General features: G+C 45.3%; 1 protein-coding gene across 1 annotated transcript; it reads right to left on the reverse strand.

Annotated features, from left to right (window-relative positions):
* Positions 1 to 9,260: 9,260 nt before the first annotated feature.
* Positions 9,261 to 10,708, reverse strand: LOC125530038 (glutathione S-transferase 1-like). The gene has a single exon (XM_048694439.1). It carries the CDS (start codon positions 9,717 to 9,719, stop codon positions 9,351 to 9,353), a length of 369 nt encoding a protein of 122 aa, XP_048550396.1. The 5' UTR covers positions 9,720 to 10,708; the 3' UTR covers positions 9,261 to 9,350.
* Between the last annotated feature and the right edge of the window lie 6,031 nt (positions 10,709 to 16,739).

Below are 16,739 nucleotides of genomic sequence, written 5' to 3' on the forward strand. Positions count from 1 at the left end.
AATAAAGTACGGTTACGACGTTCGGACACACCATTACGCAGTGGTGTTCCAGGTGGCGTGAGTTGTGAAACTATTTCACATTGTTTTATATGAAGGCCAAACTCGCAACTCAAATATTCGCCTCCACGATCAGATCGTAGAAACTTTAGTTTCTTGTTTACGATGATTCTCCACTTCACTCCGATATTCTTTGAACCTTCCCAAATGTTTCAGACTTGCGTTTCATTAAGTAGATATACCCATATCTGCTCAAATCATCTATCAAGGTCAGAAAATAACGATACCCGTCGCTAGCCTTCAGACTCATCGGATCGCATACATCAGTATGTATTATTTCCAATAAGTCAGTTGCTTGCTCCATTGTTTCCGGAGAATGGAGTCTTGGTCATCTTGCCCATGAGGCATGGTTCACAAGCATCAAGTGATTCATAATCAAGTGATTCCAAAAGCCCATCAACATGGAGTTTCTTCATGCGCTTTACACCAATATGACCTAAACGGCAGTGCCACAAATATGTTGCACTATCATTATCAACTTTGCATCTTTTGGCATCAATATTATGAATATGTGTATCACTACGATCGAGATTCAATAAACCATTCACCTTGGGTGTATGACCACAGAAGGTTTTATTCATGTAAACAGAATAACAATTAGTCTTTGACTTAAATGAATAACTGTAGTGCAATAAACATGATCCAATCATATTATGCTCAACGCAAACACCAAATAACATTTATTTTAGGTTCAACACTAATCCCGAAGGTAAAGGGAGTGTGCGATGGTGATCTTATCAACCTTGGAATCACTTCCAACACACATCGTCACCTTGCCCTCAACTAGTCTTTGTTCATTTTGTAACTCCTGTTTCGATTTACTAATCATAGCAACTGAACCAATATCAAATACCCAGGGGCTACAATGAACACTAGTAAAGTACGCATCAATAATATGTATATCATATATACTTTTGTTCACTTTGCCATCCTTCTTATCTGCCAAGTATTTGGGGCAGTTCCGCTTCCAGTGTAGTAGAAGCACATAGTTTCAGGCTTGGGTCTAGCTTTGGGCTTCTTCATGGGAGTGGCAACTTGCTTTCCATTCTTTTTCAAGTTCCCTTTCTTTCCCTTGCCCTTTTACTTGAAACTAGTGGTCTTGTCAACCATCAACATTTGATGCTTTTCTTGATTTCTACCTTCGTCGATTTCAGCATCAGGAAGAGCTTGGGAATCGTTTTCGTCATCCCTTGCATATTATAGTTCATCACGAAGTTCCAGTAGCTTGGTGATAGTGACTAGAGAACTCTATCAATCACTATTTTATCTGGAAGATTAACTCCCACATGATTCAAGCGATTGTAGTACTTAGACAATCTGAGCACATGCTCACTAGTTGAGCTATTCTCCTCCATCTTGTAGGCAAAGTACTTGTCAGAGGTCTCATACCTCTCAACTCGGGCATGAGTCTGAGATACCAATTTCAGCTCTTGGAACATCTTATATGCTTTGTGATGTTCAAAACATTTTTGAAGTCCCGGTTAAGCCGTAAAGCATGGCACACTAAACTATCAAGTAGTTATCATATCGAGCTTGCCGAACGTTCATAACGTCTACATCTGCTCCTGCAATCGGTCCATCACCTAGCGGTGCATCAAGGACATAATTCTTCTGTGCAGCAATGAGGATAATCCTCAGATCACAGACCTAGTCCGCATCATTGCTACTATCATCTTTCAACATAGTTTTCTCTAGGAACATATGATAAATAAAATGAGGAAGCTATACGTGAGCAACTGATCTACAACATAGATATGCAAATACTATCAGGACTAAGTCCATGATAAATTTAAGTTCAGTTAATCATATTACTTAAGAACTCCCACTTAGATAGACATCCCTCTAGTCATCTAAATGATCACATGATCCATATCAACTAAACCATGTTCGATCATCACGTGAGATGGAGTAGCTTTCAATGGTGAACATCACTATGTTGGATCATATCTACTATATGATTCACGTTCGACCTTTCGGTCTCAGTGTTCCGAGGCCATATCTGCATATGCTAGGCTCGTCAAGTTTAACCCGAGTATTCTGCATGTGCAAAACTAGCTTGCACCCGTTGTATGTGAACATAGAGCTTATCACACCCGATCATCATGTGGTGTCTCAGCATGAAGAACTGTCGCAATGGTGCATACTCAGGGAGAACATTTATACCTTGAAATTTAGTGAGAGATCATCTTATGCTACCGCCGTACTAAGCAAAATAAGATGCATAAAGGATAAACATCACATGCAATCAATATAAGTGATATGATATGGCCATCATCATCTTGTGCCTTTGATCTCCATCTCCAAAGCACCATCATGATCACCATCGTCACCGGCTTGACACCTTGATCTCCCTCGTAGCATCGTTGTCATCTCGCCAACTATTGCTTCTACGACTATCGCCACCGCTTAGTGATAAAGTAGAGCAATAACATGGCGATTGCATTTCATACAATAAAGCGACAACCATATGGCTCCTGCCAGTTGCCCACAACTTTTACAAAACATGACCAACTCATACAACAATTTATATATCATCACGTCTTGACCATATCACATCACAGCAAGCCCTGCAAAAACAAGTTAGACATCCTCTACTTTGTTGTTGCAAGTTTTACGTGGCTGCTACGGGCTTCTAGCAAGAACCGTTCTTACCTACGCATCAAAACCAAAACAATTTTTCTTCAAGTGTGCTGTTTTAACCTTCAACAAGGACCGGGCGTAGTCACACTCGATTCAACTAAAGCTGGAGAAACAGACACCCACTAGCCACCTGTGTGCGAAGCACATCGGTAGAACCAGTCTCATGAATGCAGTCATGTAATGTCAGTCTGGGCTGCTTCATCCAACAATACCGCCAAATCAAAGTATGACATGCTGGTAAGCAGTATGACTATTATTGCCCACAACTCTTTGTGTTTTACTCGTGCATATAACATCTACGCATAGACCTGGCTCAGATGCCACTGTTAGGGAACGCAATATTTCAAAAAAAAAATCCTACGATCACGCAAGATCTATCTAGGAGATGCGTAGCAACGAGAGGGGAGAGTGTGTCTACGTACCCTCGTAGACCGAAAGTGTAAGCGTTAAGTAACGCGGTTGATGTAGTCGAACGTCTTCGCGATCCAACTGATCAAGTACCGAACGCACGACACCTTCACGATCTGCACATGTTCAGCTTGGTGACGTCCCTCGTACTCTTGATCCAACTGAGGCCAAGGGTGAGTTGCGTTAGCACGACGGCGTGTTGACGGTGATGATGAAGTTACCGACACAGGGCTTCGCCTAAGCACTACAACAATATGACTGAGGTGGAAAACCATGGAGGGGGGCACCACACACGGCTAAAGATCAACTTGTGTGTTGTGCCTTTGGGTGCCCCCCTCCCCACGTATATAAAGGAGGGAGGGAGAAGGAGGTCGTCCAGGAGGAGGCGCACCCAAGGGGGGAGTCCTACTCCAAGTAGGATTCGCCCCTCCCCTTTCCTACTTCCACAAGGAGAAGGGGGGAAGGAGAGGGAGGAGAGAAGGAAAGGGGGGCCGGCCCCCTTAGCCCTAGTCCAATTCGGTATGGGATAGGGGGCGCTTGCAACACCTTGGTCTGCCTCCTCCCTTCCACCACTAGGCCCATGAGGCCCAATAACTTCCCTGGGGGGTCGGTAACCCCCGGTACTCCGAAACGACCCGAACCATTCCGGTGTCTGAATGTAGCCTTCCAATATATGAATCTTTATATCTTGACCATTTCGAGACTCCTCGTCATGTCCGTGATCTCATCCGGGACTCCGAACAACCTTCAGTACATCAAATCACATAAACTCATAATACGAATCATCATCGAACGTTAAGCATGCGTACCCTACGGGTTCGAGAACTATGTAGACATGACCGAGACACATCTCCAGTCAATAACCAATAGTGGAACCTGGATGCTCATATTGGCTCCTACATATTCTACGAAGATCTTTATCGGTCAAACCGCACAACAACATACGTTGTTCCCTTTGTCATCGGTATGTTACATGCCCAAGATTCGATCGTCCGTATCATCATACCTAGTTCAATATCGTTACCGGCAGGTCTCTTTACTCGTTCCATAATGCAACGTCCCGCAACTAACTCATTAGTCACATTGCTTGCAAGTCTTGTCGTGATGTGCATTACCGAGAGGGCCTAGAGATACCTCTCTGACAATCGGAGTGACAAATCCTAATCTCGATCTATGCCAACTCAACAAACACCATCGGAGACACCTGTAGAGCATCTTTATAATCACCCAGTTACGTTGTGACGTTTGATAGCACACTAAGTGTTCCTCTGGTATCCGGGAGTTTCATAATCTCATAGTCATAGGAACATGTATAAGTCATGAAGAAAGCAATAGTAATAAACTAAACGATCATAGTGCTAAGCTAATGGATGGGTCTTGTCCATCACATCATTCTCTAATGATGTGATCCCGATTAGCAAATGACAACACATGTCTATGGCTAGGAAACTTAACCATCTTTGATTAACGAGCTAGTCAAGTAGAGGCATACTAGGGACACTCTGTTTGTCTATGTATTCACACATGTACTAAATTTCCGGTTAATACAATTCTAGCATGAATAATAAACATTTATCATGATATAAGGAAATATAAATAACAACTTTATTATTGCCTCTAGGGCATATTTCCTTCAGCAGGGTGCTGGAACAGGGTCCAGATTGGTTTTTTGTGGCTACAGAGGCTTGCGGCGGCGGAACTTCTAATCTAGGGTTATTTCTGGGGGTTTATATATAGGATTTTTCAGCGTTAGAATCATACGAAGATGGGCCACGAGGGGCCCACTAGGTACCATGGCGAGCCAGCCCCACCTGGCGCGCCCTGGTGCCTAGTGGGCCCCTTATGGCTCTTCTGGCCCTCCCACGAAGCCTCTAATGCCTCTTTTCTTTCAAAAAAATCATCAAAAAGTTTCGCTGCATTTGGAGAACTTTGATTTCTGCGCAAAAAACAACACCAAGGTAGTTCTGCTGAAAACTGTGTCAGTCCAGTTTAGTTCCATTTAAATCATATAAAATAACACCCAAACCATATAAAATTGTTGCAAACATGGCATGAATACTTCATAAATTATAGATACGTCGGAGACGTATCAAGTGCCTGCCAATGCCCACTGGCTTCACGAAGCACATGCCACCGTCCAACTGGAGGTCGTGATGATGATGAACATCGGCCTGCTTATAAAATCACATTATGATCCATTAACGATAGGTTCACCATTGATAAAGGGTGCCCCACTCCGTCGTAGATCATGGCCTGAAGATCAGGTACCTCATGACCTTCAAGGTGGTGACTGTTGGCGTCTTCAAGGTGATCGTCTTCGACACCAATGACATAGAGGTGATGGTCAAGTGCAAGCCGCACGAGGAAGCGTTTGCCCTGGACCGTTAGGGTGTTATCTTTGATGTTGCGTGCTAGTTTACTTTTTCGTTCGATTGTTAATGTACCACATTTAAGACTGTCGTGTATGACTATGGTTTTAACCACGTATGACTATCATGCACCTATGGTAATGTTCTGCGTATAAGACTCTCTGCGTGTGTTGACAACCTCACCACTCGAACAAGATGTTACGAGACCACAGGTCTTGTATGTTACCAGACAACAACACTTTGCATCTACGTAGAACAGTCGTACAACCAAACATCAGCTTAGGCGTTTCTACTCAGCCTGCTGTGAAGAGATGGAGAGATGACGAGGGCGAAGGTGGTTGGGCTATTAGGGAAGAGGAGGAGAAGATCCAGAGGGCGGGCAGCTTCGGTGGTGCTAGGTCCGGCCGCTGGAGGCAAGCAGGGTGGTGGCGGCAGTGTGGATCGGGAACATGGCGATGTCAGTGTGGATCAGGAACATGGCGGCAGTGTGGACAGGACCCCAAACCCTATCGAGGGACAACATTATGTGATGTGCGGGGGAAGGGAGGCCCATTTTGAGGTTTCGTGCAACCACATTAATCAAAATATTTGTGATAAATCACCCCAACAGATTAATGGTGAAGATATGGCCTAATCTTAGCAGTCACCCCGAGTAGCGATTAATCGGCCGATAAATCGCTGAATCGGTCGGTTTTTGAACATCAGTTATACGTGGCGGAGGTTTGTACTCGTGCAAAGCCCCCTGCTGCGCCCCCACCTCCATCCACACGTCCACCATCGCCGCCTCCTCGGCTCCGCCGTTCTCTCCCAGCGACCGGAGGAGAGGAGCAGCTGGTGCGGCCAATTCCATCCATTGAAGACGGGGCGAGGGATGGGATCGAGACCGCATCAATTCCAGTCCGATTTATACACTCGCCCAATCCTGATCGAGCCTTCCCAGCGACCGGAGAGGAGCAGCCGGTTCCATCCATTGAAGACGGGGTGAGGGATGGAATCGAGTCCATCCAGTCGATCCCAGCGACCGAGGAGCGGAATCCGGGTCGAGGCAATCCAATCCAGCGCGTGCCAGATTCAGGAGGCCTCGCCTGCTTGAAACCGCTCTTTCTCTCCTTCAAGCTAGCAATCATGGCCCTCCTTTACTGGAAACTGCTCTGCCCTCCTTGAAGCTCACAATGTATAAATGTAAGCCTTTTTCATGTATAAATGGAATTGCTGGTCTGCCACTTTCTTACGGACTGGGATCAGGTGACTTGCCCACTGGCAGTCACGCCGTAACATGCGGCCGCCAATCCAGCGTTGATTTTGCATTCAATGGAGGGGATTGATTTAAGGGAAAACAAGCCAGCACTTAGCAGTTTTTAGCATAGAGACGCCCATACTTGTAGTTTTATGTACATACAACAAGCTATGCACTAAGTGATCTTCACATTGCAAATACATTTAGAATAATTACTAGTAGTAAATAGCAAAGCTAGACTGAATGGACGAATGCCCTATTTTTAACGAGTTCTATATATTACTCCCTCCGTCCGGAATTACTTGTCACGGAAATGGATAAAAGTGGACGTGTCTAGAACTAAAATGCGTCTAGATAAATCCATTTCCCCGACAAGTATTTTCGGGCGGAGGGAATATATTGCAAAGTTTTTTATATTACATTCAAATAGGGGCAATTTTTAACTAGTCCGACATTTCACGTTGCACCAGTATCCCCGCGCTTGCTCCACTACCACCCCGTCGACCGCCGTGCTGCGCGACTCGGAGTCACCGCCATCATCGCCGAGGTAGTGGAGGAGGCGCTCGTGCTGCGCAGCAGGGAGGGAGGCTGTTTTTAACAAGTTTTATATGTTACATTTAAATAAGATGATTTTTAAGAAGTTCAACTATTTTTAAAAAAATAAACAAAAACTAAGCGAGGTACCAGACGGATAGCCAGCTGTCGTCGTGCAAATTCATACAAGAAGTACAAAAATATGGGTCTCCAACGGTAGCTGCGCATTCATGCCAATCTTCCCGCTCCAGAGCGGACACCCCTCGACGACATGGATGCCGGTCAGACCGACGTGACCAAGAACCCTACTTTAGGTGTTGCGCTGCAGTGAAGCGGTGTTGGCCCGCTTGCCCCGCTATTTAAGGCATGTGACCGAGAACCCTATTACGGCCGCCGTCGCTGCCTCTCCATTTCGTCAAGTGGGAGTCACTATCGTTGCCTCTCAGCTACGTCAAGCAGGAGTTGGTGTCACCACCGTGGTACCGCGTTGTCGGAATTGGTCGCGTCGAGGAGGTGAAGGCGGACCACCCTCTCGGGGCGTTCAACATGAACACGAGTGCCGGACCACGTTCGGCACGGCGTAAGACATCATGTCAGAGTGGGTGGTGTCGGACCGGACCTCGCGCTAGCCTGGGCAAAGGGCCGGTCCCGGACCACCGCGGAGACATCTGCGCGGTGCCGCCGCCGCCCTCCGACGGCAATAGCAACGGCGCGAACAGCGACCAATGTGCTACCAACCACGACGTTCATGCGAACGAGGTCACTGTCTGGTACCTCGTTTAGTTTTAGTTTAGTTTTTTAATAATTAAACTTGTTAAAAATGAACCGGTTTAAATATAGTATAAAAAACTTTGCAATATAATATATAGAACTTGTTAATCATAGGGCATGTGTACGTTTAGTCTAGTTGTTGCTATTAAAATTTATTCTTAATTACTACTCCCTTCATTTCAAAATTCTTGTCTTATATTTGTCTAAATACGGATGTATCAAGTCATGTTTTAGTATTAGATACATTCTTATCTAGACTAATTTAAGACAAGAATTTTGAGACGGAGTGAGTACTAGTAATTATTCTAAATGTATTTGTACCGTGGAGAGCACTTAGTGCATACAGTAGCTTGTTGCATGTACACGTAAAATTACAATTGTGCGCGTAAAAATTGCCAACTGTTGGCTGGTTTCTCATGGATCAATCCCTTTCATTGGATATTGAATGGACGTTGGATTGATAGCCGCATGTTACGGCGTGACTGCCAGTGGGCAAGTCACCTGATCCCAGTCCCTTTCTTACATATATCTTTCAGCCTGGTTGCTCTTTAACAAAACAAGCAAACAAAAAAGAACAATATGATTACAACATATCCCCGATGCTGCTTGTATGGTACTCCCTCCGTCCCATAATGAATATAGTGTCAAAAACGTCTTACATTATAAGATGGAGGGAGTAGTATTTAATATATCATTATTTGGTATTGCAACTAATTTAATCCTTGTTAGGACTGTTGTCCTATGAATGTGTGCCCTTCACAAGAAATAGCCAGGTGCATTAGGCTGACATAATTCTTTTTTGTTTCCGAACATGGTGGCTCTTCGGTAGAGGCATTTGAAGATTTCATTTATGCACCATGAAAACAATCTATTTCTTATTGCCTATTATCTATACCGATTAGTTGTATTTACTATCTAAATTGTTGTGTATACTGTTATACCTAGTCAATTTATATGTGACCTTGCTTTTACCGAGTGTATGTATATATATTTATATAAGATTTCCTTGTACTACCAACTAATGTATGGTTATGTTTAGGCAAGTTCAATTATTTCATATGGCCATGTATTTACCAAAATTTCTACCATTTCATTGTACAAATAGACAGGCGCGGCAACGCACGCCATCAATGATCTAGTCTCTTAACATATTCAGACATATTCAGACATAGAATCACAATCATGACAACATGCTCCACAACTCTGTGTGCTTGCCCAGAAGAAGTTTACCAAAACAAAACCTATTCGGCATGATCAATACATAACATTCATTCGTTCGTTTATTCCACAGCAAATTCACTCCGACACACACACAATGACACAACGTGATGGAACTAGAACTTGGTGGGCATATTGGCGCAGACCCTCTTGACCGAAGGTCTGGCCATGAGGTCCTCCCACCAGGCCTTCACCCTGGGGTACTCGTCGAAGAGGGCCGCGTACGGGGTGGCCATGAAGTAGAAGGTGAAGGGGAAGTGGTTGAGGTCCGCGAAGCTGAAGGAGTCCCCGGCCAGGTACCTGCTCTCGGACAGCCGCTCCTCGTACGTCCCCAGCACCCCCCTCAGCCGCTCCAGGCTCTCGTCGACGACCTTCTGGTCCGTGGCGGCGCCGCGCATGACGGGGAAGATGATGCACTCGAACACCACGGGCGAGATGGCCGGGTGGTACTGCTGCGCTTCCACCTCCGTCCACACGTCCACCATTGCCGCCCCCTTGGCGCCGCCGTTCTCTCCCAGCAGGTCCGGCGACCCCGGCGTCCTATACTTGCGCAGGATGTACCTCGCGATCGCGCGCGACTCTGTTGGTTGGGACACAACGTCCACCCCTCGAAGACTTTTCAGGTCTCTGTCCAGACCTTGGTGCCTGCTCCAAATTTAAATCTATATTTTTGGACCGTTGCTCATAGAAAACCAAGAGTGGATGGTGGTTGTGTAGGAAAATTGTATGCGTTGACGTTCACTTGACTAGGGCGTCCCGCTCATACTTTGTACTTATGCGATAACAACTTCATTTCATTGAAGCCAGCTTGCAACCGCCTACAGGCGTGGCAGGTGAAGTAAATTACGCAAAACTACCACGTTTGGAGCTAGGCTAACACATAGTACTATCATCCATGATTAAAACGACGCAAAACCATCACTTTTGGAGCTCGTATGCACATACACGTAGCACTGGTTCGGCGTTTTGCTCGGTTTAATAGCAATTCTGACTGCTTGGGCCTACCTTGACTACAACAGCCGGCGCGGGGAGGCAGTCGACAGGGCATCCTTTTTTCTCTTACATTTCCCTTTTTTTAACATCACCTTATATTAATTAATCAACCAGTAAACTTACAATCATTCGATACAAAATTCACCACACAGGGCGGAACATCATTAATAAAAATACCATCGGATCTATTGTCAAAACTAAACTTTGCTATGAAATGAGCCACCACATTCGCCGACCGACTAATCTTAGCCAATTGAAAGTTATTAATCAGCTTAGATAAGCTAAGAGCTTCCTTCTTCAGATCAACCAACCCAGCAGAATAGATCGATCTCATCTTCTCGGGCTCTCGGCTCTCACTGCCGGCCGCTAGCGCCATCGCCTCCAGCCGCTTGTTGCCTCGCGCCACCACCATAGACCCAGCGGACGATGATGATAGCTCGCGCGTGGATGGGAACCGCGAGGAGCTGCAGCTCGGCGACCACCACAGCCAGGAGCACAACACGCCACCCCGAGCCCAAGCCCAACCCTATCATCGTATGGTGCCTTCCGCCTTCGTGCGCCGGGAAAGAGCCAACTCCCCGGCCCACGTCAAGGTCTTCCACCTCATGCTCCGGGGTCCAAGGTGCAGCACCATCGCAGCAATATGTCCAAGACGTCCGTGAAGCAGGGACGCCCTAGCCTACTTAGCAATGGTCGATTTGCTGCCGCAAAGCACAAGAACAGGAGCAAGGCTGTTTCAGCTAGGTGAGTATCGATTTTCTTTATGATTTTATGATTACGAGCACTGTTCTTACAGTTTGGAGATATTTGTTGTACATATATTATGTGATGCATTCATGTAGATGAGCATTGATTTCTGAGTAGACGTGATGTATATAGATGATGTGATGAATACGATATAGATGATGTGATGAATACGATTTTCTGTGTGTCAGTGCGAGCTTCTTAAGTCTTAACTGACCCATGATGTTTTAGAAAGAGGGATCATGTCGTGGTCATTGCTGCAGTGAAATGGTGATGAGCACTATGTGTGTACAGCGATTGTTACCACGACATCCACCTATTTCTTTATTCTGCACAAAGATACGGCTACGAGCACTCCGTGTATAAAGTGATTATCTGAACCGTGAATTCTTTTGCTGCAACAAGAGTGATGAGTTGTTCGTTTAGCTTCAGAGATACTGAAAAATAGCAGCGTTATTTATCACAGGAAAGTTTCTGCAGGGATACTCGTGTGTAAATCCAAATGCTCTAGAGTGCAATTGTTCGATGAAGTGTGGTTCTTGTGTGTAAATCGAAATGAAGTGTTGTTTTTTATAAATTATTATTATTATTATTATAAGTTGTTTGTGACTATGTAATGCTCAAATAGATGTGTTGCAAATATGGGTAATTTTACCCGCAAGTATCTATTTACCCTGACGGGTGACGGGTATGGGGACAAATTATACCCGTTGATGGGTATGGGTACGGGTGATGGGTAAGATTTTGTGCTATGGGTGTCGGTGTCAAAACCGGCGAATCTCGGGTAGGGGGTCCCGAACCGTGCGTCTAGGATCGATGGTAACAGGAGACGGGGGACACAATGTTTACCCAGGTTCGGGCCCTCTCTATGGAGGTAATACCCTACTTCCTACTTGATTGATCTTGATGAATATGAGTATTACAAGAGTTGATCTACCACGAGATTGTAATGGCTAAACCCTAAAAGTCTAGCTTGGCTATGATTATGGTTATCCGGATCTATCTACGGACCTAGCCCTTCGGTTTATATAGACACATGAGGGATCTAGGGTTACACAAGGTCGGTTACAGAGAAAGGAATCTCCATAGTTGGTCGCCAAGCTTGCCTTCCACGCCAAGGAGAGTCCCATCCGGACACGGGTAGAGTCTTCGGTCTTCGTATCTTCACGGCCCAACAGTCCGGCCCATATCCAAGAGGTCGGACGCCCGAGGACCCCTTAGTCCAGGACTCCCTCAGTAGCCCCTGAATCAGGCTTCAATGACGATGTGTCCGGCGCGCAGATTGTCTTCGGCATTGCAAGGCGGGTTCCACTTTCCGAATACTCCAAGATAGTCTTCAGATAAAACGAAGGTGTCCGGATCTGCAATACAAGTACCACACAAGACTGCAGGGAATATAATATTTCACGAGTCCCATCCGTTGACAACTTTTTACAAGATGACATCACGTCTGTCCGGTCGTTATTTCAAACCGTTTCCTGTTCCATGTTTCGAGGCGTGGTTTTTATTGGCACGTTCTATCAAAGCAGAGATCGTGTCCCCTTATTGCGGGATCCTAATTAATAACGCGATGAACCTCCGCAGCGAATCCGCACCCGTAAATCTCGCCTTCTCAATCTTTTTAGATCTGCATTAGGACTTTGCGAGTTCGTCAGTGTTCTTCATCGTTCTTCATGAACTTTCCTGGTAGTTCTTCCTCCGCAGCCTCTAGGGATCCAAAAAGGAAATATAACTCGCGCGGTAGTTGTTTGGCATCCATTTTTGATAGACGTAGATCCCTTTTTATCTGTATAGATGATTCGTTATAGCTGATGAACCCATCTGTACTAGATATTTAGGTCTAGAATATTTTTCTTTTCAGAACAGCCATTTGATCCAAAATAATAATGACAGCTTGGTTAAACGTGTTTGTGCCAACACTTAGCTGAATCTGCTTTCTGAGAAAATCTGTAGTCATGGCGGCTTACCACTCTGGCTTTCTTTTCCCTATATGTCATTAGCCTTTAGTTAGACCGCCATTACTTGTTTTATAACTGACCGTAAACTGAACCGGCATGTTGTTATTTATTTTTCAGTTCTTTGCACATCATGCCGTCAAAGACACCAACCGTCTGTAACTGGGTCCCCTCATCCATAACTGAGGAACGGTTAAAAGAGTTCTTCATCGTTGGGTTTCTGCCTTAAAAAATGTCATGTCTTATCGTGCTCCTGACCCGGAGGAAGAACGCCCCAATCCAAAAGACGGAGAAGTGATTGTCTTCACTGACCACATGAACCGTGGCTTCTCACCGCCCGGTTCAAAATTCTTAGAGGTCCTTCATTTTTTCAAACTCCATCCTCAGGACCTTGGACCCAATTCCATTTCCAACATTTGTAACTTCCAAGTACTCTGTGAGGTGTATCTTCAGCAAGAGCCGACCGTAGAGCTATTTAGAGAGTACTTTTATCTGAACGGGCAGAACAAATGCACCAACGGTCCCAGCTTAGAACTTGGAGGCATCTCAATTCAGCACCGTCAGGGTGCTGTCTTCCCTCTCATAGTTTTACCAAGTCACCCAAAGGACTGGAACCAAACTTGGTTTTACTGTCAGGATATCTCTCCATCAAACGAGAAGCCACTGCCGGGTTACCGCCCCGGTCGTCTTGACTCCAAGTTCACCCTTCTGGATAAACTCACTATTGCTGAACGCAAGAGGCTGCTTCCATCCATCAAAAGAATCAACACTTTGTTGGGGAACGGTTTAACCGGAGTAGATCTGACCGGCTGCTGGATCTCATGGCGGGTTATTACATTAAGCCGTCGATCAAAACTGATGTATGAATACGGTGGAGGCCCGGACGACTCTCTTCATCACAGCCCAGTTGAACTCACCGAAGAAGACATTGTTTCAATGTCAAACCTTTTGGTGAACGGGAAATATGAAGACTGCATCATTGTTGGGTTAAACCCCTTCTACAAGCTTAACCCGGTACCAGAAGTAAGCATATTCTGATCTCTTTTCCTTTGTGTTTTGCCCAGCTATACTACTTTAGCACTGATCTTTCTTCTTGTCTTTGCAGGCCAATTCTGACTTTTGGAAGGTGAAATATGACCACGAGGCTGCCAAGAAGGCGAAAGCCGCCGCCATGAACACCAAGAAGACAACCCGGAAAACGAAGAAGAAGAAGAAAACCACTATTGAAGATTTAATGAAACTTGATGACACATCTGACTCAGAGGTAGCCCTTGACCCCCTTGGCTAATTTTTTAACAATCTTATTGACACTGATCCTTACCAGGATGACACTAGGGCCAGTCAGGCCGGGGAAGCAGAGGTAACTATCATTTCCTCCGACTCAGAGCCCTTACCAAGACACAAAGTTCGACGAGTGATCCGTAAAGTAAGGTTTTCTAACCCCTTAGCTCACTTGGATCCCAACTTTCATTCGAAAAAGCATCAACATGAAAGCCGCCGTGAAGTTGAGATTGAAGATGAACCGGCCGTCGTCCTTTAACAGACCCCTCGGAAACGCCCGAATGAGGTTTACTTATTACTGTCCTTAACTTGTTTTAATGAATCCTGCTCCTTGTATTCCTTTTAACTCCTTTCTTTTACCTTTTCAGGAGGTGTCTCGTTCCTCAGGCGACTCATCATAAACACAATTTCCAGCTTTCAAGACTGCTCCTGGGTAATCAGAAATCCTCTTTTCTTCTGGGTTGATCAATTGTATCTTGATGCTGACTATCCTGTAATATATATTTTTTTCTTAGCGGCCAGGCTAAATCCAAGAAGGCGAAGGTAACAAAACCGGCGGAAGACCCGCCAGTACTAGCATCTGAGCCGGCTAGGCCGCCTTCTCCATTAACTGTCCCCCCAGAAGACCCGCCTATTGTCAATGAAGCAAATCCTCCGGAGCCGTCCCTTGACAAAGCCACTATGAATCCTTCTACGGCTGGACCGTCAAGCTCAACCGCCCCGCCGTCTCCCCGTGTTCAAGATGTTCAAATTACTGGGAGCCGCTTTGTTGAGCCAGGGAACCCAACGGTATTGGCTCGGTGCACAGCTAAGCAAGAAGCATTGGAGAGGCAGAAGGTTCACTTTGATGTTGCCAACTATGACCGTCTTAATGCCAGTGATATCTTATCCGGCTATCTCAGTCATGTACACTCCAGTCGTGAGTCTGAGATCGAGATGGTCAAGCAGCTTCAGTTGAAGTATGAGGTACGTTGTTTCCGGTTTACCAATATTCCTTCAGCCCCCAAGTCTTTAGATTATGAGAGAAACGGAATAACCTGCAGACTTAAAATATAGGCCGAGATTTTTACCTCTGAATCTTTTCCTGATATCGATAGAACAAAACTTCACCCATAGTCCCCAAGGACCGGTTTATTTTGATCATTAATGAATCGGTACTTCAGAATTTAAAACCATCTGCAAAGTACTTAACACTCTGGTTTAACCTTGATAAACTTGCTGAACTGCGTACATTAGCCCCCAAGTGCCAAGTGTTGTTACTTTGTAAAGGACTTGGGACTTCAAATATGTTGGTAGAGTCGTAAAAATTTGGTTTGGCATACATTAGCCCCCAAGTGTCAAGTGGTTTATTCGTAAAGTACTTGGGACTTGAATCTTGAACTTAAATACCGGAATTTGAAACCAAGTCTTGACTTATCTGAACGTTTCACATAATGCATTGTCTGAATTGAATTCTCAATTATTGGACGCAAAGACCCGGCTAGCAAGTCAAGAGTCCGAAATCAAATCTTCCACTTCCAAACTGCAAATGAGCCTTTCTGCAACGGAAAATTTGAAGACCAGCTTTGCTACCAAGGAGAAGGCTTGGGAAAATGAGAAAACCCTCCTGACCCGACGAGCTGAGACAGCCGAAACAGCTCTAAAAGAAATTTCAACAAAGCTGAACAATTTGAAGGGCCGGGTGTCTCAGATGGTTGCTGCTATCTTTGGTAAGCTGCCTGAGTTGACCTTTCTTATAATTTTTGCCAAACCGGAATATGATCCGCCAACTTACTCTGTTAAAAATATATGCAGGTCCACGATGTAAAAATCTGAGCCAAGACCCGTTGATTAAACTGAAGGCAGTATACACCTTGGTTGAACAATTGTACACTGGTGCACAACGGGCTCTGGCCACTATCTCTCCTGCAAATCAAGAACCCAACCGGCTTAGCGATGTCCTGAAGAAGCTGTCCATCCTTCCGGCTAGATTCCAAGAAGTAAAACGCTCCTGCGCGTGAGCCGGAGCTTTGACTGCCCTAAGCCGCTCCAAGGCTTGGGTGCCAGACCTAGACCTGGCGGACGTAGCAAGAGGTTACCCTACTGTAAAGGAGGATGGGTCTCCGTTTGATCAGGATGATTTCATAGCGTGTGTACGCGAAGTCCGGCCTCAGGTGACTAGTCTTGGAGAAGACACCAATGTTCACAAATACCAACCGGGTTTTGATAGTGAAAATAAGAAGATGGCCACTCCTTCATACAAAGTAGCAGATCTGATCCCACCTATGAGAGAAGATACCTTTTCTCCGGAAATTGACCCGGTCGGCCTGATTGACGACGAAGCCGAATTTGTCGCCATGAACGGCTTTGATTGGTCAAAATCCAACTTCCAACAAACAGAAGGTGGTGAACCGGCAAGGGAGGGACAATGATCATCTTCATAGGCTTGTAAAGCCTTGTAATAACTTTAGTTGCTAAAACACCGCATGCTTGCTTATGCCATCGTGCATAAAATACTTCTATGTGAATCTGCTTCCAGATGTCAATGTATGC

This window comes from Triticum urartu, unplaced genomic scaffold, assembly GCF_003073215.2.
Source record: "Triticum urartu cultivar G1812 unplaced genomic scaffold, Tu2.1 TuUngrouped_contig_6021, whole genome shotgun sequence".
Lineage (NCBI taxonomy): Eukaryota > Viridiplantae > Streptophyta > Magnoliopsida > Poales > Poaceae > Triticum > Triticum urartu.

What these genes read in the sequence shown, in the direction of transcription:
- LOC125530038 (XM_048694439.1), bottom strand. Translation starts at nt 9,719, where the DNA reads ATGGTGGACGTGTGGACGGAGGTGGAAGCGCAGCAGTACCACCCGGCC.